The sequence below is a fragment of the Pleurodeles waltl genome, chromosome 5 (genome assembly GCF_031143425.1).
Source record: "Pleurodeles waltl isolate 20211129_DDA chromosome 5, aPleWal1.hap1.20221129, whole genome shotgun sequence".
NCBI classification, from domain to species: domain Eukaryota; kingdom Metazoa; phylum Chordata; class Amphibia; order Caudata; family Salamandridae; genus Pleurodeles; species Pleurodeles waltl.
In genome coordinates, this window is record NC_090444.1 from 1,507,836,911 (window position 1) to 1,507,862,773 (window position 25,863).

The 25,863-nt window shown below is 46.0% G+C and overlaps 1 protein-coding gene across 1 annotated transcript in view; it reads left to right on the plus strand.

Moving 5' to 3' along the window:
* The window catches only part of CILK1 (ciliogenesis associated kinase 1), a 245,806-nt gene that overhangs the window by 65,677 nt on the left and 154,266 nt on the right, over positions 1 to 25,863 (plus strand). Inside the window, exon 9 of the mRNA XM_069235798.1 lies at positions 24,797 to 25,114. Within this exon, the coding sequence (XP_069091899.1) occupies positions 24,797 to 25,114 (318 nt within the window). The remainder of the gene's footprint in view (positions 1 to 24,796; positions 25,115 to 25,863) is intronic.

Sequence of the window (25,863 nt, forward strand, 5' to 3'; positions counted from 1 at the left end):
TGAAATTTGTCCAAAGACCTCCTCATACCCACCTCAAAGTAGACCTCCTCATACCCACCTCAAAGTAGATCCCAGATCTACCTTCTACTGTTACATTTGGATTCTGACCCTGATAAGCAATAAAGCTATAGAAGTAGTGCCCTTCAGTTCTCCTTGCGCTCCTTTCTAATAAAGAAACAAATCCAGAGAATGGAGGCTGATTTTTAGATCTATGAAAGCTAAACAAGTACCTCAGATAATCATTTTGCATGGTCTTAATCCAAGATAACCTTCAGCTCCTGAATTACGGAGACTGCATGATGTCATTGGATCTGAAAGATGCTTTTCATATTTCTGTATATCCAAAATACCTCAAGTATTTAAAAATCAAAATGGCTGGTCACCACTACCAAGTCAAGATTCTCCCATTTGGCCTAAAATCAGCCCCTCATATTTGAACAAATGTCTCGCTCCAGTAGCCACAGATCTAAAAAGGAAAGGTGGCCAGGCTTTTTTCCATACCTCAACTAATGGCTTGTGAAAGATCCTTCTCGTTAATCAGCTAAAAGTTCTACCAAGGCTTATCTGTTCCTCTTCAACAATTTAGGCCTTACTCTCAACAGAGGCACATTTTCTTTTCTTGTTTTCACACCGAAACAGTGTATCGGGGAGACTACTAAGCTACAGGAGCCCTGAAAAAGCGGATTCAGGTTGGCTACAAGTGATTGATGAATGTGGCCGGTAGGCCGTATGTTTGTGGATCAAAGGGGTGTTCAAAGGCAATGAAATACATCGCCTTTGAGTGCATTTGGTACTTATGTATTTCTGAACAGCTACCAACAGCAAAAATATCCCAGGCTACTGTTAGTGCCTGGGGCATGCCAAGCATGTTCTTTACGTGATGGTATATGTTGGACTTGGCCCTTTTTGCATGGTCATCCCCAAATGTTTGTGCCCTTAACCTCCAGTTTTCTGAGCCCGTTTTTGTTGGCTTTTAGAATTCTGCACACTTCACCACTGCTAACTAATGCTAAAGTGCTTATGCTTGCTCCTTTAAACATGATACAATTGGCTTATACTCAATTGAGGTGTTTAATTTACTTGCAAGTCCTTAGTAAAGTGGTTCTACATGTACCCAGTACCAGTAAATTAAATGTTATTAATGGTCCTTATGCACTTATTCTGCCACGCACTTAAGTGGCCCTTTAAACATGTCTCAGGCCTGTCATTGGAACCTGTGTATGCAGTTTACGGTGTACTGCCTTTTTGACCTGACAAAATAAACCTTTTGCCAGGCATAAACCTTCCTTTTCAATACATACAAGCCATCCCTAGAGTAGGCCCAGAACAGCCTATAGAACAGGGATCAGTGTATTTAAAAAGTAGGACATGTGCTTTTAAGTTTTACATGGCCTGGTAGTGAAAAAAACGCTAAATTTGTTTTTCACTACTGCAAGGCCTACCTGTCCCATAGAATAGTACCCTATTACATCTAATAAGTTATAACCTCCAATTGGGAGCAGGTAGACACATTGAGTTTGGTGTCTAAAGAATTGTAATTAAAAGCCCTCTTTAATGGTAAAGTTTAATTTTAATCACAACTCTCAAAATGCCACTTCTAGAAAGTTGGCTTTTTTTTTTTATCCCAACGATTTGGTGCCTGCAGCCTCATCCTTGGTACCATGACTAGGTATAGATGTCACTTGATCTTTGTTTATTGCTCTCAGACAGTGAGGCAAAGAGAAGCTAGGTGTTGGCAGGATGGGTCACTCTGACTTAACAAGGGAGAGGAGCTGTCACCTACCACACTTTCACATCACAAAGGCTCTGACTGAACACTCACAAAGGGTTTGACACTGTACTTTTGTGCGCCTCCAGACAAGCTGAGACCAGAACATGGAGGAAAAGAATGTCTGAAATCTCAGGGTGGTGGAAACTTATAGAAGCTTCCTTCGCTTGAAAGTGGGCACCTGGTCCTGCATTACAGAAGTGCACGAGGGTGCAATTGGCGTTTATACCCACTTTGTGCGCCCTCAGTGCGCTTTGGTATAACAGAAGGGGCTGCAAACTCTTGTGCGGCCCATTCTTTGATACAGATAGCACTGGAACACATGTAGCACCACTACTATCTTTTGAGGGTGTTCCTTCATTTGTATGGGGACGTAGCCCCATGCAAATAAGGGAATCTTTGTATCTGCACTTGTGTCATATTACCGGAGTGGGCACAGAGGGAAACATGCCTGTAGGAGGAGCATTGAAATGATGTCACAACAAAGGTGCACCTCCTAAAGGCAGCCCTCTAGAGAGATGAAAGTGGGGTCCCATGGAACCCCCACCTCCCCAGACATTCCCCTGAAGGTGGGTGCAATCACTCACTACACCTGCCTGCATGCAAGGGGATCTCTAATCCCTCCTAAAAGTGCAGGCAGGTTGCCACCTGCACAGAGAAACAGAGTAGCTTCTAAACAGTTGTTCTGTATTTTTCTTGAATGCGCTGCCCAGAGGGCAGCGCACATTCACGACTGCCCTGAGGCAATGCATTTCAACTAATAGAGTACACTTTGCCTATTTGTACCTGCTGCACCTGCTCAAAGGTGCGCCTTGCCCCAAACAGGAAAGGTGTGCCCTGTCAGTAATAGGGCCCCAGGTATAAATATTGGACCTCAGACCCCAACTCATCAGTACAATTTTGGAGCTGTGGACCCATGGACCCTTCCAGGAAGAATTATGTGATACTGAAAGGACACCTTTGCTACTCAATGCATCTCCCCTGCTGCGTGGACTTCACAGATGCATCGCCTCTGCTGTGCGACTTCCCTGACTTAACTTTGCATCACCCATTGCAGCTCATCGGACCTGATGCATCTCTACACAAGGACATCACTTTGGTCAACGGAGCCCATCAGAACCGCCACAGCGAGATGCATCTCCACGCAAGTACATTGCACCTCACTTTGCTGCTCCACGGATTCACCTGTGCATGACACAACTTCTCTCGCAGTCTCTGCTGCGCAACGATCTCTTGGCAACCATGATTTAAGGTGGTCTTGTTCAGCTGCTCTAAGTGGGACCCTATAGCCTGCCCACGCTCCATCACGGTTGTCCTGAACTTGTGACTTTTTCCTTGTCCGGAACAACCAGATGACCACAGTTGGCACTATGTGCTTTTTGGCACTGATTTCACGTAAATCTTTAGAATTGTATATCTCACGTTCTATTGATTCGTTTTTCTCTATTTTGGTCTTGGTTTATTTATTAAAATTTGCTCTATCACGGGTGTGGAAATATTTAAAAAATCTGGTTGGCCAGGGGACAAAATGTTACAGAAATCTGCTTGTCCTGCAAAACCATCTGCTTGCCCCACATACTCCATAAATCACTAAGGTACGTCTGCACGGTGAGAACCTGCACTGCAATCAGTGCAACATGCTGTGTAATATATATGTTTCGAATGCAAGTCCAGTTATGCAGTGCTTGTTCAGTCACCCTCAAATGCAACTAGCTGGTTGTACAAACAGCATGTGTGTAGATTTATCAGTGTGCATTGCGGCCAATTATCAGCCAGTTTGCATACAACAGAATTTCAGATGTAAAGAAATAGTACCTAAAGGCACAGTGCAGACTGGTAATCAACTGCATTTCTTGAAGTGTCAATGGCACAGACTGAGTCGGAATATGAACCTGTAGGACAGAAAGGTGTTCTCCATCCTAGGGCAAACTCATAGCTGTCCAGCTTCAAAAATACTGACATGTGATGCTCTGATAAATGTGTGGATCACAATAATTGCACTTCTTGGCAGAGCTTATTAACTGTTCATGGGGCAGCAAAACCACGTGGCAGAGCTGCTGTGGTTACTTGAGGCAGTATCCACAAGTACACATTCACAAGAGGCAGTAATGGGCAGTTAAGTCAATCTCCCCTTTTACACTCCTGGGCAAGTGTGGTGTGATTGTATTATTGTGGACTCATGGCTACATTTCCACATTCTTCGCCCACACCCGGAGCATACGCCGCACTGGCAGTAGTTGTACAGGTTCTCTTGTACACAGTACTAGTATAGTAGTGGCAGCAACAGAGTCAGTTTCCCTAACATAAACAGATGCAGCTCAGCAATAAATGTTCAAGTTTGTCTCACTCAGCTATGAAATCTTCACACTCACACAGCTGGAAAGCAGGCTTTAGTCTCCCAGCGAAGGGAAGGAGTGTTAAGTTGAAGAGACATTAAATCTAGAATTGGAGAGCTGAACACCTCTGAGACGGAGGGCTAGTGAGTCACTGCAACCAGTCAACATTTTATGTCGCACCTAGCAAGGATGCCTAGGCTCAGTCACAGTAGAGTTGGAAACACTGTCCTGGCCACTTGGAGAGTCAAATGCTAACTGACAAATGACATTTTTTTTATGTTTTAGCTGCCAGGTTTTAGAAATCCAATATTAACTTGTCAGCTTAACAAACACCCAAAAGCACCACTGCTTTATTTTACTTTTATCTCAGTCATTGTGTTCTATGGCCATCTCCTATCCCTTGCTGTAGCCTCCCATCTGGTACTCCCCTGAAAGACTAGAAAAGGTCTGTAGGAGGGAGCATGAGGGGGTTATACTAACACAAGTAGAGCACGACCAAACTCTCTCTGCTACCTACCCATAAAAGGTGTAGATGTTTTAAAATACAGAAGGGCCCATCACATATATTGAGTTATATACTCTAGCAAATAATGGAGATCTACAACTCTCCCCAACAAATCTTCCCACAACTTTAGACGAACACAATAGAAACACACAGGAACAAATACTGTACACACTATTAAAAACAGGAGCATAAAGCAATGTATACAGCATCAGCTGCTGTTGGTTGCGGACACTAAGTCCCTCTAGTAGAGGCTCCAACCTTTCAGTCCAATTCAAACGTAAATACAATTAGACAAAGATGTGCTACTGTTTCTTCACAAAGGGCACCTCTTTATCCCAAAGCAGTTTAGGGCTTGGTTGCTAAAAAGTATGTGTATGGCAATTTGGGAATTGGTCAAGTCTTATTAGCTGCCTGGTACACTCTGAGAGGGAGCCTTTTGCCTCAATACTACTGCAACAACTTCTTCATCCAGATTATGTGTGTCCTATTTAGGACCAAAGACACAAAATAGACATTGTGAATGCTGGAGCACCATGCAAAAGTGTGAGTGAGCCACATACTTGCACGTATGGTGGCAGCAAATGTGTAAACCCACTAAGCTATTTTTCTTGCTCATATGCCCCATTTCCCCTATCCTGTAGGTTCTATGTTCTGCATGTTGATGGATAAATGACGGAGAGTGGCAGGTGCTTTGAACAACACTTAAGAAAGCATATACCGAGATTTATGCAGCAGGTGCAATCACAGGCTGCACCAATTGCCTGGTGTTACCCAGTATTTCTTCAAGCAATTGTATTTTCTTAATTTCCTTACCGCCGTGGTCCACCTTGTTAAAGTAAGAATTCGTCAAGTTTCCATTGTGCTGCAGAATGCCAATGTCCTCAGACAAACTCAGCTTCTGAAGATTTCTGTTGTTGCTGATGCTGCTCAGCACCACAGCACCAGCTCCAGGTAGGTGCGCTGCATGTCGATCCAGCGGTAGCTGTGCTGCTGTGCTGTGGGTCGTGCTCCGCGAGGTTCCCACTGCCCGCAGAGGTGGAGTTCGGGTAGTTCTCCGTGGCGGTCTCCACCCGCAACTCCTGCACGAACCAACCGCACTTGCGCATCAGGTATTTCAGGTGCGGCCGCTGGGTGGGAGACGCCCGCAAGCTGAGCTGCAGTTCGGGCCAAAGCGCCAGGTAGAAAAGGCAGCCGCGCCGGCGCTAATAGGTGGCCGAGGCCCAAAGCCGTGAGGTGCAGATAGGCAGAAGAAGATGTGCATGATCAGCTCGCTGGGCAGCGAAGCAGCACTCATCTCCCCAAACAGCGCAACCATGGGCACCGCCCTCTCCCTGACTCTGTCAAACTATTGCTGCCACAGGCACCAGTCTGCGAGCACAACAACAACATTCATTGATATTCGATTCCCTATGTTGTTGAATTAATTTCAGTGATCCTGATTGGCTGTTTGTACAAGAGTGCTGCAGCACAATAAATGTTCATTTTAATTTAAGGTCTACTTGTCGCATGGACAAAAAAGAAATTAAAACTTCTTGCCCCTCATGGAAATCCCCATGTCTCGGGCATCGGACGATAGGAATCCCACATCCCTGTCTATTTCTCTAAATTGGTGTGGGATTTTTCTTGTGAGGTCTTTTCACGTTATTACTGTTTGGCATGTTGCATAAATGCTTTATACATTGCCTCTAAGTTAATCCTGACTACTCATTGCCAAACTACCAGAGGGTTGAGCATAGGTTAATTTTGGGTTTGCTTGTGACTTCACCCTGACAAGGATTGTGGTTGCTGCTTGAGTAGAGTTTTACTCCCCCTTAACCAGTAACCCACTTTCTGACAGTACAGAAGACTCAAAAAAGAAATGTAAGGGACAATCACTGCTTTGAAAGATACCCTCCACCCAAACCAATAATGTAACTCTGGCAGAGGTGGCCACTGAACAATGCCTCACTAGAAAAGAAAAAGTAGAGGTGGAGTCATTGAAAGTGCTTCTTAATATCTGCCTCATTGCAGCACAAAAATCAGAGCTTTGTGGTGTTAATTTTAGGCTCGCAAATCTTGGGGTTTCCAGCTTACAACAAGAAATGAAGTGTTTTACTGATTATTTTTTTTTCAAAATGGATGCTTTCATTCAAGGATCTAGTCTGACTTTCAAGGTTGTACTGTAATCATGATTTCTCGGCAGGAGCTCAATATGGAGTTTATGACCAGGTTTGAAGCCAGAGAGTTCTTGTCTCCATTATTGGCATCCTCTATTTAGCTTGATCCATTTAAAAAGCAAAGGAAATATCTTCTTAAATAATATACTGACCTGCTGGACTTTTGAGTAAATCCTCAATGCCCATCCTTGGTAGAGCCATACCCACAAATTTTACATCCAGCATATATTTTTGACGGCATTAGTATATCTGGGTAGTATTTATTAGCTGATTTGAGGACACCGCCTGAATGATTTGAGCATACAACCCATGGGTAATCTGAGTGACAGCACAGAATTGGTTGATGCTGTCGCCGGCAGTTGCCAGTTCTGTACCAAAGAAAAGCTGAGAAAGCACACCTATCTGTGCCCAAGCCAACCATAAAGAACCCAGCCTAAATAGATCTGAGACCTGCTTAGCCTGCGTTTATGAAGAAGTATCTGTTGCCCACTTTCGATTGTGGGAAAAAAGATTCTCCATAACCATGTTGAATGAATTAACCATACCTTGAACTAAGAAATTACCTACACTGCCCATCTGGAATCCCAATACAACAATATGAAGTTTACCAGTAACACAAATCCCAATGTCACATTCATGTAACGTATCGTACCCCAGGTGACGCGGAGCACACCACTTAGAGAAACAATACAGCAGGTGAGTATGCGAAAGGCTTTAGAAGTGGTCTTCCAGTGGCTTCACATATTCATGCTAGAAAGTATAATTGCTAATGGTTGTGATAGTTGGGTCTTGTTTCCATGAGTTATCTTACTAATGCCTCAGCGTCTGCTGTATCCAGCATCTTTTTACCTTTTCATTTCTCTAGCGTAGTATCCCAATTAGGTTGTATGATGGAACCATGCATGCCTTAACAACGCAGTCAGAACCACAACTGCATCGTTTCCGCGCATGCCTTTAACACACATGCCTTTACAATTAATTTAGTTGTAAAAGCATGCCTAGTAAAGGCGTGTATGGAAACGGCATGCGAGGTTCTGTCATGCAACCCCCCCTGAGGCCCAAAATTACCCCCACCCATAATAGCTTAACTATCCCAAACCCACCCCCCCGAGCCCTAAAAACAAAAAAAACTATCTCAACCGGTACCTAAAAAAAAAAAAAAAACTAAAGTACCCTGAATCCCCCACCCACCCTGAAATAAAACCTACCCCAACTCCATAAAACTAAACTACCCGACACCCCCACCTGACCTGAGACCTAAAAAACAAACCTATCCCAAACCCCACCCCTAAAAATTAAACTACCCCCACCCACCTGCCCTGAGCCATTAAAAAGAATTCCACGGACACCCGTCCTGAGCCCTAAAACCTTCCCCCCAATAAGTAAACCGTCCTAATCCCTAAAAAAATTTTTTTTTAAAAAACAAAAAAAAACGATCTTGACCCCCACCCCTGCCCTTAAAACCAAAACTTTCTGACTCCCCACCCCTTTAAAAATAAACTACCACGCCACCCTGAGCCCTAAATAAAAAAAGAAAACAGCCCAACTCACACACCCCCGAACCTTAACAAAAATAGCCTGAACCCCCTCTACTCATCCCAGTCCCCTAATCCATCCAAACCCCTGCCCCATTTACCTCCCCACGTCCTCACTGTCTTTTCCCGAACAAATCATGGCTTTTTCTGTGCCTTAACCATGCATATGCATAATTAAGCACATGTGTCTTAAGGCACTGAAAAAGCCATGCATTTTTCCGGCAAGGTTGGTTACGCTTGTGTGGGAAACATCCATGTTGTTAAGGACGTTTCTTGCCCCGATTAAGCTCTTGCAGGCTCCTTTTCTTCTGAAGTGAGAGCCGTTTGGGATTCCTCTCTCGTTTGCCCCTGCAGCAGGGCGATCAATCTTTCTATTCCAGTCCTCCCCCTTATTGAGATTTGTTAGTAGTCAAGGACGTAGTAGTGCTAGTCGTTCTTGAAAATGATTTAAGGCAATCCATTCATCTAGGCAAAGAGTTGGTCCTTGTAGGAAGTTGGCTCTGTATGCACTATTTCAAAGTAAGGAATAGTATGCACAGAGTCCATGGGGTTCCCCTTAGAGGTAAGATAGTGGCAAAAAGAGATAATACTAATGCTCTATTTTGTGGTAGTGTGGTCGAGCAGTAGGCTTATCAAAGGAGTAGTGTTAAGCATTTGTTGTACATACACACAGGCAATAAATGAGGAACACACACTCAGAAACAATTCCAGGCCAATAGGTTTTTGTTATAGAAAAATATCTTTTCTAAGTTTATTTTAAGAACCACAGGTTCAAATTCTACATGTAATATCTCATTTGAAAGGTATTGCAGGTAAGTACTTTAGGAACTTTGAATAATCACAATAGCATATATACTTTTTACATAAAACACATTTAGCTGTTTTAAAAGTGGACACAGTGCAATTTTCACAGTTCCTGGTGGAGGTAAAGTAATGTTAGTTCTTGCAGGTAAGTAAACCACCTACGGGGTTCAAATTGGGGTCCAAAGTAGCCCACCGTTGGGGGTTCAGAGCAACCCCAAAGTCACCACACCAGCAGCTCAGGGCCGGTCAGGTGCAGAGTTCAAAGTGGTGCCCAAAACACATAGGCTTCAATGGAGAAGGGGGTGCCCCGGTTCCAGTCTGCCAGCAGGTAAGTACCCGCGTCTTCAGGGGGCAGACCAGGGGGATTTTGTAGGGCACCGGGGGGGACACAAGTCAGCACAGAAAGTACACCCTCAGTGGCACTGGGGAGGCCGGGTGCAGTGTGCAAACACACGTCGGGTTTTCAATAGGTTTCAATGGGAGACCAAGGGGTCTCTTCAGCGATGCAGGCAGGCAAGGGGGGGGGGGGCTCCTCGGGGTAGCCACCACCTGGTCGATGGAGAGGGCCTCCTGGGGGTCACTCCTGCACGGGAGTTCCGATCCTTCAGGTGCTGGGGACTGCGGGTGCAGGGTCTTTTCCAGCCGTCGGGATTTTAGAGTCAGGCAGTCGCGGTCAGGGGGAGCCTGGTGATTCCCTCTGCAGGCGTCGCTGTGTGGGCTCAGGGGGGACAACTTTGGTTACTCACAGTCTCGGAGTCACCGGAGGGTCCTCCCTGAGGTGTTGGTTCTCCACCAGTCGAGTCGGGGTCGCCGGGTGCAGGGTTGCAAGTCTCACGCTTCTTGCGGGGATTGCAGGGGTCTTTAAATCTGCTCCTCTGGATACAAAGTTGCAGTCTTTGTTGAACAGGGCCGCTGTTCTCGGGAGTTTCTTGGTCTCTTGGAAGCAGGGCAGTCCTCTGAGGATTCAGCGGTCGCTGGTCCCAGGGAAAGCGTCGCTGGAGCAGTTTTCTTCTGAAGGCAGGAGACAGGCCGGTAGGACTGGGGCCAAAGCAGTTGGTGTCTTCTTTCTTCTTCTGAAGGGGTTTTTCAGCTCAGCAGTCCTCTTCTTCGGTAAGTTGCAGGAATCTAAATTCTTAGGTTCAGGGAAGCCCTTAAATACTAAATTTAAGGGCGTGTTTAGGTCTGGGGGGGTTAGTAGCCAATGGCTACTAGCCCTGAGGGTGGGTACACCCTCTTTGTGCCTCCTCCTCCCAAGGGGAGGGGGTCACATTCCTATCCCTATTGGGGGGATCCTCCATCTGCAAGATGGAAGATTCCTAAAAGTCAGAGTCACTTCAGCTCAGGTTGCCTTAGGGGCTGTCCTGAGTGGCCAGTGACTGCTCCTTGTTTTTCTCATTATCTCCTCCGGCCTTGCCGCCAAAAGTGGGGCCGTGGCCGGAGGGGGCGGGCAACTCCACTAGCTGGAATGCCCTGTGGCGCTGGAACAAAGGGGGTGAGCCTTTGAGGCTCACCGCCAGGTGTTATAGCTCCTGCAAGGGGGTGGAGATTGCATCTCCACCCAGTGCAGGCTTTGTTACTAGCCACAGAGTGACAAAGGCACTCTCCCCAAGTGGCCAGCAACATGTCTCGAGTGTGGCAGGCTGCTAAAACCAGTCAGCCTACACAGGTAGTTGGTTAAGGTTTCAGGGGGCACCTCTAAGGTGCCCTCTCGGGTGTGTTTCACAATAAAATGTACACTGGCATCAGTGTGCATTTATTGTGCTGAGAAGTTTGATACCAAACTTCCCAGTTTTCAGTGTAGCCATTATGGTGCTGTGGAGTTCGTGTTTGACAGACTCCCAGACCATATACTCTTATGGCTACCCTGCACTTACAATGTCTAAGGTTTTGCTTAGACACTGTAGGGGCACAGTGCTCATGCACTGGTGCCCTCACCTATGGTATAGTGCACCCTGCCTTAGGGCTGTAAGGCCTGCTAGAGGGGTGACTTATCTATACTGCATAGGCAGTGTGAGGTTGGCATGGCACCCTGAGGGGAGTGCCATGTCGACTTACTCGTTTTGTCCTCACCAGCACACACAATCTGGCAAGCAGTGTGTCTGTGCTGAGTAAGGGGTCCCCAGGGTGGCATAAGCTATGCTGCAGCCCTTAGAGACCTTCCCTGGCATCAGGGCCCTTGGTACCAGGGGTACCAGTTACAAGGGACTTACCTGGATGCCAGGGTGTGCCAATTGTGTAAAACAAAAGTACAGGTTAGGGAAAGAACACTGGTGCTGGGGCCTGGTTAGCAGGCCTCAGCACACTTTCAAATCAAAACATAGCATCAGCAAAGGCAAAAAGTCAGGGGGTAACCATGCCAAGGAGGCATTTCCTTACACAATCCCCCCCCCCCCCCCCAGACGAAAGAGGATGAGACTAACCTTTCCCAAGAGAGTCTTCATTTTCTAAGTGGAAGAACCTGGAAAGACCGTCTGCATTGGCATGGGCAGTCCCAGGTCTGTGTTCCACTATAAAGTCCATTCCCTGTAGGGAGATGGACCACCTCAACAGTTTTGGATTTTCACCTTTCATTTGCATCAGCCATCTGAGAGGTCTGTGGTCAGTTTGGACTACAAAGTGAGTACCAAAGAGGTATGGTCTCAGCTTCTTCAGGGACCAAACCACAGCAAAGGCCTCCCTCTCAATGGCACTCCAACGCTGCTCCCTGGGGAGTAACCTCCTGCTAATGAAAGGAACAGGCTGGTCAAGGCCATCATCATTTGTTTGGGACAAAACTGCCCCTATCCCATGTTCAGAGGCATCTGTCTGCACAATGAACTGCTTGGAGTAATCTGGAGCTTTTAGAACTGGTGCTGTGCACATTGCTTGTTTCAGGGTGTCAAAGGCCTGTTGGCATTCTACAGTCCAGTTTACCTTCTTGGGCATTTTCTTGGAGGTGAGTTCTGTGAGGGCTGTCACTATGGATCCATAGCCCTTCACAAACCTCCTGTAATACCCAGTCAAGCCAAGGAATGCCCTGACTTGAGTCTGGGTTTTTGGAGCTGCCCAGTCCAGAATAGTCCGGATCTTAGGCTGGAGTGGCTGAACTTGGCCTCCACCTACAAGGTGTCCCAAGTAGACCACAGTTCCCTGCCCTATCTGGCATTTGGATGCCTTGATAGAGAGGCCTGCTGATTGCAGAGCCTTCAAAACCTTCTTCAGGTGGACCAGGTGATCCTGCCAGTTGGAGCTAAAGACAGCAATATCATCAAGATAAGCTGCACTAAAGGACTCCAAACCAGCAAGGACTTGATTCACCAACCTTTGGAACGTGGCAGGGGCATTCTTTAAACCAAAGGGCATAACAGTAAACTGATAATGCCCATCAGGTGTGGAGAATGCTGTCTTTTCTTTTGCTCCAGGTGTCATTTTGATTTGCCAGTACCCTGCTGTTAAGTCAAAGGTACTTAAGAATTTGGCAGCACCTAATGTGTCTATCAGTTCATCAGCTCTAGGAATGGGATGGGCATCTGTCTTGGTGACAGAATTAAGTCCTCTGTAGTCCACACAAAACCTCATCTCTCTCTTTCCATCTTTGGTGTGAGGTTTGGGGACTAAGACCACTGGGCTAGCCCCGGGGCTGTCAGAGTGCTCAATTACTCCCAACTCCAGCATCTTGTGGACTTCCACCTTGATGCTTTCCTTAACTTGGTCAGACTGTCTGAATATTTTGTTTTTGACAGGCATGCTGTCTCCTGTGTCCACATCATGGGTACACAGGTGTGTCTGACCAGGGGTTAGGGAAAAGAGCTCAGCAATCTGCTGCAGGACCTTCCTACAGTCAGATTGCTGTTGGCTAGAGAGGGTGTCTGAATAGATCACTCCATCCACTGAGCCATCTTTAGGGTTTGATGAGAGGAGATCAGGGAGAGGTTCACTCTCAGCTTCCTGATCCTCATCTGTTACCATCAACAGATTCACATCAGCCCTGTCATGGAAGAGCTTGAAAGGTTCACATGGATCACCGTCTTGGGGCTCCTGCTAGTGCCTAGGTCCACCAGGTAGGTGACCTGACTCTTCTTCTCTAGCACTGGGTAAGGGCCACTCCATCTGTCCTGGAGTGCCCTGGGAGCCACAGGCTCCAGAACCCAGACTTTCTGCCCTGGTTGAAATTCAACCAGTGCAGCCTTTTGGTCATACCAAAACTTCTGGAGCTGTTGGCTGGCCTCAAGGTTTTTACTTGCCTTTTCCATGTACTCTGCCATCCTTGAGCGAAGGCCAAGTACATAGTCCACTATGTCTTGTTTAGGCTCATGAAGAGGTCTCTCCCAGCCTTCTTTCACAAGAGCAAGTGGTCCCCTTATAGGGTGGCCAAACAGAAGTTCAAAGGGTGAGAACCCAACTCCCTTCTGAGGCACCTCTCTGTAAGCGAAAAGCAGACATGGCAAGAGGACATCCCATCTCCTTTTGAGTTTTTCTGGGAGCCCCATGATCATGCCCTTTAATGTCTTGTTGAATCTCTCAACAAGGCCATTAGTTTGTGGATGATAGTGTGTAGTGAATTTATAAGTCACTCCACACTCATTCCTCATGTGTTTCAGGTATGCTGACATGAAGTTGGTACCTCTGTCAGATACCACCTCCTTAGGGAAGCCCACTCTGGTAAAGATACCAATGAGGGCCTTGGCTACTGCAGGGGCAGTAGTCGACCTAAGGGGAATAGCTTCAGGATACCTAGTAGCATGATCCACTACTACTAGGATGTACATGTTTCCTGAGGCTGTGGGAGGTTCAAGTGGACCCACTATGTCCACACCCACTCTTTCAAAGGGGACACCCACCACTGGAAGTGGAATGAGGGGGGCCTTTGGATGTCCACCTGTCTTACCACTGGCTTGACAGGTGGTACAGGAGACACAAAACTCCTTAACTTTCTGGGACATGTTGAGCCAGTAGAAGTGGTTGACTAGTCTCTCCCACGTATTGGTTTGTCCCAAATGCCCAGCAAGGGGAATATCATGGGCTAAGGTCAGTATGAACTCTCTGAACGCCTGAGGCACTACCACTCTCCTAGTGGCACCAGGTTTGGGATCTCTTGCCTCAGTGTACAGGAGCCCATCTTCCCAATAGACCCTATGTGTTCCAGTTTTCTTGCCATTGGACTCTTCAGCAGCTTGCTGCCTAAGGCCTTCAAGAGAGGGACAGGTTTCTTGCCCCTTACACAACTGCTCCCTTGAGGGTCCCCCTGGGCCTAAGAGCTCAACCTGATAAGGTTCTAACTCCATAGGCTCAGTTCCCTCAGAGGGCAGAACTTCTTCCTGAGAAGAGAGGTTCTCTTTTTGTTGTTGTGTTGCAGCTGGTTTCCCAGCTGGCTTTCCTTTTCTCTTGGTAGGCTGGGCCCTTTTTCCAGACTCCAGCTCTACTTTTTCACCCTGAGCCTTGCACTGTGCCCTTGTCTTGACACACACCAGTTCAGGGATACCCAGCATGGCTGCATGGGTTTTCAGTTCTACCTCAGCCCATGCTGAGGACTCCAGGTCATTTCCAAGCAAACAGTCTACTGGGATATTTGAGGAGACCACCACCTGTTTCAGGCCATTGACCCCTCCCCACTCTAAAGTTACCATAGCCATGGGATGTACTTTAGTCTGATTGTCAGCGTTGGTGACTGGATAAGTTTGTCCAGCCAGGTATTGACCAGGGGAAACCAGTTTCTCTGTCACCATGGTGACACTGGCACCTGTATCCCTCAGGCCTTCTACACTTGTCCCATTAATTAAGAGCTGCTGCCTGTATTTTTGCATGTTACGAGGCCAGGTAGCCAGTGTGGCTAAATCCACCCCACCCTCAGAGACTAATGTAGCTTCAGTGTGACACCTGATTTGCTCTGGGCACACTGTTGATCCCACTTGGAGACTAGCCATTCCAGTGTTAGCTGGAGTGGAGTTAGAAGTGGTAGTTTTCTTGGGACAGGCCTTGTCTCCAGTTTGGTGTCCAGGCTGATTACAGCTACGACACCAGGCCTTTTTGGGATCAAAGTTTTTACCCTTGTACCCAAAATTGTTTTGTGAAGAGGCTCTGGGCCCACCCTCCTGTGCAGGTTTTTGGGGGCCTGAAGAAGACTCTTTACTATTTTTGTTTTTGGATGTCTCAACACTCTTCCCCTGGGGAGGTTTTGTGACCCCTTTCTTTTGGTCACCCCCTGTGGTAGTCTTGGTCACCCTAGTTTTGACCCAATGGTCCGCCTTCTTTCCCAATTCTTGGGGAGAAATTGGTCCTAGGTCTACCAGATGCTGATGCTGTTTATCATTTGAACAATTACTTAACATGTGTTCTTTCACAAATAAATTGTACAGCCCATCATAATTATTAACACCACTGCCTTGAATCCAACCATCCAGTGTTTTCACTGAGTAGTCCACAAAATCAACCCAGGTCTGGCTCAAGGTTTTTTGAGCCCCCCTGAATCTAATTCTATACTCCTCAGTGGAGAATCCAAAGCCCTCAATCAGGGTTCCCTTCATGAGGTCATAAGATTCTGCATCTTTTCCAGAGAGTGTGAGGAGTCTATCCCTACACTTTCCAGTGAACATTTCCCAAAGGAGAGCACCCCAGTGAGATTTGTTCACTTTTCTGGTTACACAAGCCCTCTCAAAAGCTGTGAACCATTTGGTGATGTCATCACCATCTTCATATTTAGTTACAATCCCTTTAGGGATTTTCAACATGTCAGGAGAATCTCTGACCCTAGTTATGTTGCTGCCACCATTGATGGGTCCTAGGCCCATCTCTTGTCTTTCCCTTTCTATGGCTAGGATCTGTCTTTCCAAAGCCAATCTTTTGGCCATCCTGGCTAGCTGGATGTCCTCTTCACTGGAGTTATCCTCAGTAATTTCAGAGATGTTGGTCCCTCCTGTGAGGGAAGCAGCATCTCTGACTACTATATTTGGAGACAGGGCTTGAGAGGCCCTGTTCTCCCTAGTTAGGACTGGTAGGGGGGAATTTCCTTCCAAGTCACTATCTTCATCCTCTGTGTTGCCATCCTCAGAGGGGTTGGCCTTTTCAAACTCTGCCAAAAGCTCCTGGAGCTGAAGTTTGGAAGGTCTGGGGCCCATTGTTATTTTCTTTATTTTACAGAGTGACCTTAGCTCCCTCATCTTAAGATGGAGGTAAGGGGTGGTGTCGAGTTCCACCACATTCATCTCTGTACTAGACATTATGCTTCTAAAAGTTGGAATACTTTTTAAGAATCTAAAATTAGTTCTAGGTTCTAATTCAAACTTTCACAAAACTTTTAAACTCTAAAAGGAAATGCTAAACAGGGACTAACACAAGGCCCTAGCAGGACTTTTAAGAATTTAGAAAAATAGCTCAAATTGCAAAAATCAATTTCTAATGACAATTTTTGGAATTTGTCGTGTGATCAGGTATTAGCTGAGTAGTCCAGCAAATGCAAAGTCTTGTACCCCACCGCTGATCCACCAATGTAGGAAGTTGGCTCTGTATGCACTATTTCAAAGTAAGGAATAGTATGCACAGAGTCCAAGGGTTCCCCTTAGAGGTAAGATAGTGGCAAAAAGAGATAATACTAATGCTCTATTTTGTGGTAGTGTGGTCGAGCAGTAGGCTTATCAAAGGAGTAGTGTTAAGCATTTGTTGTACATACACACAGGCAATAAATGAGGAACACACACTCAGAAACAATTCCAGGCCAATAGGTTTTTGTTATAGAAAAATATATTTTCTTAGTTTATTTTAAGAACCACAGGTTCAAATTCTACATGTAATATCTCATTTGAAAGGTATTGCAGGTAAGTACTTTAGGAACTTTGAATAATTACAGTAGCATATATACTTTTTACATAAAACACATTTAGCTGTTTTAAAAGTGGACACAGTGCAATTTTCACAGTTCCTGGGGGAGGTAAAGTATTGTTAGTTCTTGCAGGTAAGTAAACCACCTACGGGGTTCAAATTGGGGTCCAAGGTAGCCCACCGTTGGGGGTTCAGAGCAACCCCAAAGTCACCACACCAGCAGCTCAGGGCCGGTCAGGTGCAGAGTTCAAAGTGGTGCCCAAAACACATAGGCTTCAATGGAGAAGGGGGTGCGCCGGTTCCAGTCTGCCAGCAGGTAAGTACCCGCGTCTTCGGAGGGCAGACCAGGGGGGTTTTGTAGGGCACCGGGGGGGGGACACAAGTCAGCACAGAAAGTACACCCTCAGCGGCACTGGGGTGGCCGGGTGCAGTGTGCAAACACGCGTCGGGTTTTCAATAGGTTTCAATGGGAGACCAAGGGGTCTCTTCAGCGATGCAGGCAGGCAAGGGTGGGGCTCCTCGGGGTAGCCACCACCTGGGCAAGGGAGAGGGCCTCCTGGGGGTCACTCCTGCACGGGAGTTCCGATCCTTCAGGTGCTGGGGACTGCGGGTGCAGGGTCTTTTCCAGCCGTCGGGATTTTAGAGTCAGGCAGTCGCGGTCAGGGGGAGCCTGGGGATTCCCTCTGCAGGCGTTGCTGTGGGGGCTCAGGGGGGACAACTTAGGTTACTCACAGTCTCGGAGTCGCCGGAGGGTCCTCCCTGACGTGTTGGTTCTCCACCAGTCGAGTCGGGGTCGCCGGGTGCAGGGTTGCAAGTCTCACGCTTCTTGCGGGGATTGCAGGGGTCTTTAAATCTGCTCCTCTGGATACGAAGTTGCAGTCTTTGTTGAACAGGGCCGCTGTTCTCGGGAGTTTCTTGGTCTCTTGGAAGCAGGACAGTCCTCTGAGGATTCAGAGGTCGCTGGTCCCAGGGAAAGCGTCGCTGGAGCAGTTTTCTTCTGAAGGCAGGAGACAGGCCGGTAGGACTGGGGCCAAAGCAGTTGGTGTCTTCTTTCTTCTTCTGAAGGTTTTTTTCAGCTCAGCAGTCCTCTTCTTCGGTAAGTTGCAGGAATCTAAATTATTAGGTTCAGGGAAGCCCTTAAATACTAAATTTAAGGGCGTGTTTAGGTCTGGGGGGTTAGTAGCCAATGGCTACTAGCCCTGAGGGTGGGTACACCCTCTTTGTGCCTCCTCCCAAGGGGAGGGGGTCACATTCCTATCCCTATTGGGGGGATCCTCCATCTTCAAGATGGAGGATTCCTAAAAGTCAGAGTCACTTCAGCTCAGGTTGCCTTAGGGGCTGTCCTGACTGGCCAGTGACTCCTCCTTGTTTTTCTCATTATCTCCTCCGGCCTTGCCGCCAAAAGTGGGGCCGTGGCCGGAGGGGGCGGGCAACTCCACTAGCTGGAATGCCCTGTGGCGCTGGAACAAAGGGGGTGAGCCTTTGAGGCTCACCGCCAGGTGTTACAGCTCCTGCAAGGGGGAGGTGATAGCATCTCCACCCAGTGCAGGCTTTGTTACTAGCCACAGAGTGACAAAGGCACTCTCCCCATGTGGCCAGCAACATGTCTCGAGTGTGGCAGGCTGCTAAAACCAGTCAGCCTACACAGGTAGTTGGTTAAGGTTTCAGGGGGCACCTCTAAGGTGCCCTCTGGGGTGTGTTTCACAATAAAATGTACACTGGCATCAGTGTGCATTTATTGTGCTGAGAAGTTTGATACCAAACTTCCCAGTTTTCAGTGTAGCCATTATGGTGCTGTGGAGTTCGTGTTTGACAGACTCCCAGACCATATACTCTTATGGCTACCCTGCACTTACAATGTCTAAGGTTTTGCTTAGACACTGTAGGGGCACAGTGCTCATGCACTGGTGCCCTCACCTATGGTATAGTGCACCCTGCCTTAGGGCTGTAAGGCCTGCAAGAGGGGTGACTTATCTATACTGCATAGGCAGTGTGAGGTTGGCATGGCACCCTGAGGGGAGTGCCATGTCGACTTACTCGTTTTGTCCTCACCAGCACACACAAGCTGGCAAGCAGTGTGTCTGTGCTGAGTGAGGGGTCCCCAGGGTGGCATACGCTATGCTGCAGCCCTTAGAGACCTTCCCTGGCATCAGGGCCCTTGGTACCAGGGGTACCAGTTACAAGGGACTTACCTGGATGCCAGGGTGTGCCAATTGTGTAAAACAAAAGTACAGGTTAGGGAAAGAACACTGGTGCTGGGGCCTGGTTAGCAGGCCTCAGCACACTTTTCAAATCAAAACATAGCATCAGCAAAGGCAAAAAGTCAGGGGGTAACCATGCCAAGGAGGCATTTCCTTACAGTCCTCTTCCTGGACTCAAGAAGCATGGTAAAATGAAGTGGTGCTGCTGCCACTAAGAGTCCTGCATTTTTCAGATATGTATCATGAAACAATGCAGGGAAGGTGAGCGTCTTTCAAAGGAAGGAAGGATATACCAGTCAAGCAGAGAACACTTAAATATTTTTGGAAAATGTGAAGAGAGGCAAAACCTGAGCGGAACTGATTGGGATCTGTACATTAGAAACAAGTTACGACAGTGCCTGTGAGCAACCTGGTACCTGCCAGAGATGTTCATACTGTGAAGGCTTATGAGTTGTAGAAGTGTTATTAACATTATTTAACACTTGTTTTCCCTCGTTCTTTATAAACTCATATTCGTAACCAGCTTCCTCTGGTTATTTTGAAATGAGCACAGAAATTCCCGCTTCCAATACTTGGTTAGAGTTTCCTTAGTCCTTAGAGCTGCGTTTCTAATCTGTCGATCCACAGGGCGTGGAAAATGATCAGACAAAATCTTCCCAAGATGTATCACCGTGTCTACCTCCGATATGACAGACATCCAGCAAGCAGGGTAGATTGAAATATATAGGATCCCCACTTCGCTCCGAGAAGCCAAAGACAACCACACCTATATTTATATTTTACAGTTTTTGTTTTAACCCTAACCTCGTGTGTGAAATTTGAGAGAATGCTTGCTGCCAATGGAAACTTTGTCACCTGTTTGAAAAAAATGAGAAGCACTATTTCAGGGCAAATTATTTAGCAAGCCTTTCGGGAAATCTGATAATTGAGTGGGACAAATGTTTATTTGACTTCCTGGTTTGGTCTTGAAAAGTAATCATAGGAAGTGGACAAGTCTGGGATGAACTCCTAATATTACGAATTGTGCAGACCATTTTGTGTCGCAAAACAATAATTTCTGGAATTTTTACAGATCACGAACAATTTGTCCAGAATGTACACTTTATTAATTAAAAATGCATTTCTAACCCTTTGAACCAAGAATTAAATTAATATTAGTAATCTCATATCTGTAAATATCTCAACATGCAAATTGTTTAGGTCAAGCAGAAAAACATACATGCTGGAAAAACAGAGATGTCACAATTTAAAAAACAAACAAAAAAAAACAGTTTTGATCACAGATTTTTGGCTGTATGAAGAAATGAGGTTGTGTTTGTTTTACTTTCAGCCTGGTCAAGGAAAAAAACGTGGCAGATTTTACTGAACTCCCTCAATACTGCTAAAAGTGAAGTTGTAATGTTGGAGATAGAAGTGTGAGAGGAAATAGCACACATCGGCATCTATAGTGTAGAATAGTTAAACCTTAGTGGGTTGGTGTCTATAGTTAATTTGATAAATGCAATGAGTTTATATTTCTGAAAGAAACTGGCTGTTGCAAAAGATCACATTAGTAAAGGCATAGCTTGCAAACTAAAATGACTTTAGTTCTTAAACTCTATTGCCAAAAGGAATAGGATGAAATTGGGCAATCGAAACAACCTCTGATGTTAACATTTCTATTAATTTTATGTTGAAGCTGGGTTCCTTGACCACTGTCTCATTCAACCCATATCAGAGTCATGCATGTAGTGCTACTGCAAGACTTTCTGGAGTGCTGTGCTACATCACATTCCCTTTATGTCAGTGATTTGTTTTATTATTCATGATTAACATTATGGTTAAGATTAGGCTATTTCTCAGGCTGATTGAATGAGTGGATGGCATGTTCTGAGCGCTGATGTGAGAACATAGGTGAGGGGGTGGCATGGCTGCGAAAACGGGAAGGGCGCCTCTTGTCCCCTCAGTTAGTTGGTTTGTTTGTTTAGTTAATAGACCTTGAGTCTCTGAAGGAGCTCTTGATAGACAGAGAGGTATTGGATATGAGAGGTTGCATGAGCTGCTGTGCAGTATTGTGACTGGTGTGGGAAGAGTGGGTGCGCAGGAACAGGCATTGCTTGGGGGCGGTTCCCCGGTGCAGCCTCACCTCCGGTTTTACTGATCTTGTGGATTACGTTTTTTTTTGGGGGGGGGGGGAGATATACTTCTATTGCGGAGTAAGTAACTGCTGGAGTGGGTGGTGAGGAATTGAGATGCTTGGGGAAACACAGGTTGTTCAATTGTTTTTACCTGGTGGGTGGGAAGGGATTTTATTGTTTGGTATGTTTTGTTCTAGAGCGGCGGCAGCGGTGCTGGGGAAGGGGACGGGGAGCAGCGAGGGAAGGAGGATGGGTGGGGTGTTTCAGAGTGCTATGGCTACTTGTATTAAGGTAGCAACATGGAATGTATGTGAGCGTAACTCCTATGCTAAATGGTACAGGATACACTCCTATCTCTGGCAGCAGGGCATTCAGATCGTTCTGTTGCAAGAGACACACCTGATAGAGAGTGTGTAAAAACAGAAGATGCAAAGGAAGTGGAGGAGGAAAATCTACTCTGCTGCATACTCTAATTACGCCTGCGTAGTTTCTGTATGGATGACGCTGCAGGTTCCTTTCTAGGCTTTGGAACTTAAAGGCGGATATTGAGGGTAGACACATAGTGCTGTGTGGCCTGCTAGACGGTCGAGAGGTGTGCCTCTTGAATGTATATGTGCCCAATACTGATGATGGGGCCTTCTATCTTGATGTTGAGCATGAGGGCCTCCCGTATGTCCGTACTCCTCTACAATGGGCAGGAGATTTCAGTTGTGTGCTGGATGGTAGTTGTGACCGCCACCCTCCCCCGAAACAGGATACAAAACGACATTTGGTAGCCACGCTGAGTGGTGTGATGGAATACATGGGTTTTTTAAATGTTTGGCGAACAACGCACCCCAAAGCCAAAGAATTCACATGCTATGTCCCACCTCACAACGTATATAGTCACCTTGATAGATTCTTAGTGACAGGGGACACCGCCACTCAAATGGCCCAGAGAGCTGTAATGGAGAGGTGGAATAGACTGGACCGACTTGTTCAGCGGGACTATTGTCAGCTAATTCACGGGAGGATGACAAATTAGTACACCTTCTAGCATCGTTGCTTAAAATGGAATGCCTGCCACCAGTGATACCTCTGGGAGGTTCTCTGGAGAATAGGACTGGGTCCGGTGTACCAATCCTGTGCTAGACTTCTCTATACTGGACTAGTCGCCCAAGTACATACTGAGCATGTGGTATCAGATTACTTCTCTATCGAAAGAGGCACAAAACATGGGTGCCCCTTGTCACTTTAGCGATGGATCTGTTGGCATTTTGGTTTTGACGCAAAATGGCTGAGTGGGGCATTGAAGTAGGGGGCGTCACCCCTGTTGTCTGATTATATGCTGATGACGCTCTGGTCTTTGTCACTCTGGTCTATGACATCCGCCCTGAGTGGTCAGTTGAGGCATTACTGTGGATCATGACAGAGTTTGGTGGGATGTCTGGTTTTAGGATTAACACACAAAAAACAGTACTGTTACCGTAAGCGCACTGGCAGTTGTGTGTTAGACTGAGCTCTCAGTAACCGAGCTTAGCTGGAAGGTGGTCACTTCCGGTACCTGGGCATACAAGTGGCAAATACCTCGGAGGCCCGTTATCACCTTAATATGGGCAGAGTCCTCGAATGACTGGAGGAATCAATTTGTTTTTTGGTTCGCCTACCTCTGTTGGTGATGGGCGGAGTCGCAGTTTTTATGCCCTTCAAAATCCCATGTATGATGTCCCATAATCCACGTTTGTTAAACTAAGTAGTACCCTGGTGTCCCTTGTATGGGCTGGTAAACGAAGAAGAGTTACATTGGACATCCTAAAACTAGACACTAAACTAGGGGGGCTGTGACTGCCAGATAAGCAGTTATATTATTTTGCAGGTCATTTGCCGTATGCAGTACAGTGGTGTGTGGATGGCCCAAATATAGAGAAGAACCTCCTGGGAATGTAGGGGACCAATGCGAATCTCCCACACTACCTCATGCTGGGGGCCGGTATTCCAGGTGATCATCCCCTTCATTGTCAGACAAGTGGCAGTGGCCTGGGAACAAACAGTTGTCAAAGTGATAAGTCGGGTGCCCTATGCTAGACTTTTGCCCCTCCAATGGCTGAAGCCCTTTCATGATTTACAGGCTGTGATATACATGTTGCAATGGTTTGAAGGCGCCTGCAGCACCGCAGGCTATCTATGACTTAATGGTACCAGGCTTATATTAGGGGAGGCATAAGATACCTTTGACCTTCACCAGGGCCAATTTTTGCAGTATACCGTACATTTCACGAGATTTAAACTGACTTTCCTGCCGAACTGGATGAGTCCCATACGTTGCAGGTAATATTGAATTCCGGGTCGACTCAAGGTTTGAACTCACGTTTATAAAGCTCTTGAAGGGAACTGCCACATCGATACAATGGAGGTCCGAAACAGATAGCCTACCAGAGCCATTTCATGAAAGTGCCCGGAACAGAGTGGTTGCGCAGATTAAGGAGGTGGCTAGTAACGCAAGATTCAAGCTTACACAGTTTTATTATTTGCACCAAGCCTATATGACCCGCAGTATTTGCATAGAAGCAACAGAGCTCGATCGGACGCTGTCCCAGATGTGGGACTGCTCCAGCATAATTTCTCCATATGCAATGGGACTGAAAAATGGATGACGGATATACATGAATGGGGCCCGGCAGAAGAAAGACTACTGCATGCAGTGTGCACCGACGAGCATGCAAACCATGACTTAGAATATGGGGCAACATGCTGGCGAGTTTTTCATAGCTGAATCTGCCAGTGAACGGTTCCTCCGGGGTTTGGAGGGGAGATGGGGGAGTCCCGAGGGGCAGGCTAGAGTGATGGCATGGAGGTTGAGAGTGAGTATATAGCTGAGGGACTTGACATGACGGAGAAAACTTGTTGAAAGTTATTGAGGCCCTGTCTCCCACTCCCTTCCCTCCCCCAATTTTCTCCGAAGTGCCGGTCTTTAGTGTTCTGTAACTCCCTCCCTCCCCACACACTCCCCCTCTAAGAGTAGTAGAGTTGCAGGACTGCGGGTCGCGCTGACCGTTCACTGCTGCTGTTGTTTATATATTTATTGTTTTTAGTGATTCGATGTTTAAGAGAACATCGTGTAATTTTGACAATCATTAATGTCATTCCGTTGCTGGGCACATAAAACCAGATATGGATCTGGATTCTAGCATTAGCTGTACTTCGTATTATGCCTTGTTTTTGTACCATTTGCAATAAAAACAAGTTTAAAAGAAAAAAAAAAGTTTAGGCTGTTTCTCAAAAAGCTTTTGTTTAGTAGATGTAGAACTTGATTATTTTTTGTGTAATTGTAGTTTACTTATCAATAGCCTGTTAAAATGTTGAATAGGGGAAAATTCAAAATTCGGAATTGTATTAATTACACACTGTACTATATTGATTGATAGTTTATCTAATGTATGGTTATATAAGTGATAAAATAATAATATATATTATTGCATACCTAATGCGCAGAATATATATATTCATACACTGTAAAATGCTTTTTCAGTGTAACTCAAACAAATTTTACTTTACTGTTATATCATTTTGATATTTATGTCTGTTTGTATTTGTTTGCTAGGCTCTTCGTTACCCTTACTTCCATGTTGGTCAGGCCCTTGGTGCCCCTCAGCACATAAAGGAGCTGGTTGATCAACAGAAGGTTCTGCAAGAAAAGCAAGTGCCTTTTCTTATTAAACCAGTGCCTCCCGCACACCCACCGAGTAAACCTGGGGCCCATCTTTTATCCAGAACATTCAAACAAAGCCAACCACAGCAATCTCTGACATATCCTTTTAAAAACGAATCTTCATTTGGTGATCACTTGCATCATTTGCGAGAGAAGGATAAAACCCACCAGTTACAGTTGCCTGCTCTAATCACAAAGGTTCCACACCAGGTAGGCGGTTTTGCTACTGCTAAACTTTGACATTCTTTTTTTATGATTATTTAGGGTTCAAAATCAAGAAACATGAAAACTCTGCGGTTTAATTGCATGGATCTTTATCTCACTAATGTTATATATAGCAGATGTCAGTGTTGTAAGTGGGTAGGTACGGATTGAAATGCCAGTGACTATTCAGTAAATTGTTAAGTTTACCAACCGATTCCCCATGCAAATCATTACAATCTAAGGCGTTCAATAATTACAATGTATTACTAGCTGAACACAACAGTTCCACAGAAGGGCATAAAATAATATAAAAAGGAAGTGACCTACATTACTTAATTAACAAAAGTGTTAGTAAGATGTAGAGATGTCTTCTATAGAGTCTGAGTTTAAAAAATTGGTACCTCACATACTAGCGTGATGAAGATCACCATGGCATGAAAAACAGATGTAGCAGAGGGCAGAAACCAGTGACCTGTATGCAAACAGTGGAAGTACCATGACTACTCTGCTCTTAAAACTCTCCACAAGTGGTAGCTCCACCTCCCAGGTAATGGTTTAGGAAAGACTGTGGTCAGTCTCAGTCCTGCAAAGATGAGCTTTTTGGCTTGATTCTGGAAAAATAATTAAGAGCTGAAGCGGATTGCGCAGTTATTTATACAGTTATTACACCAACTAATCCAAACCCTTTGACAAAGTATGGGCACTCTTGAGACTAGGTTTGAGGAGGTCTGTGAAGTATCTATGCCTCACAAGGG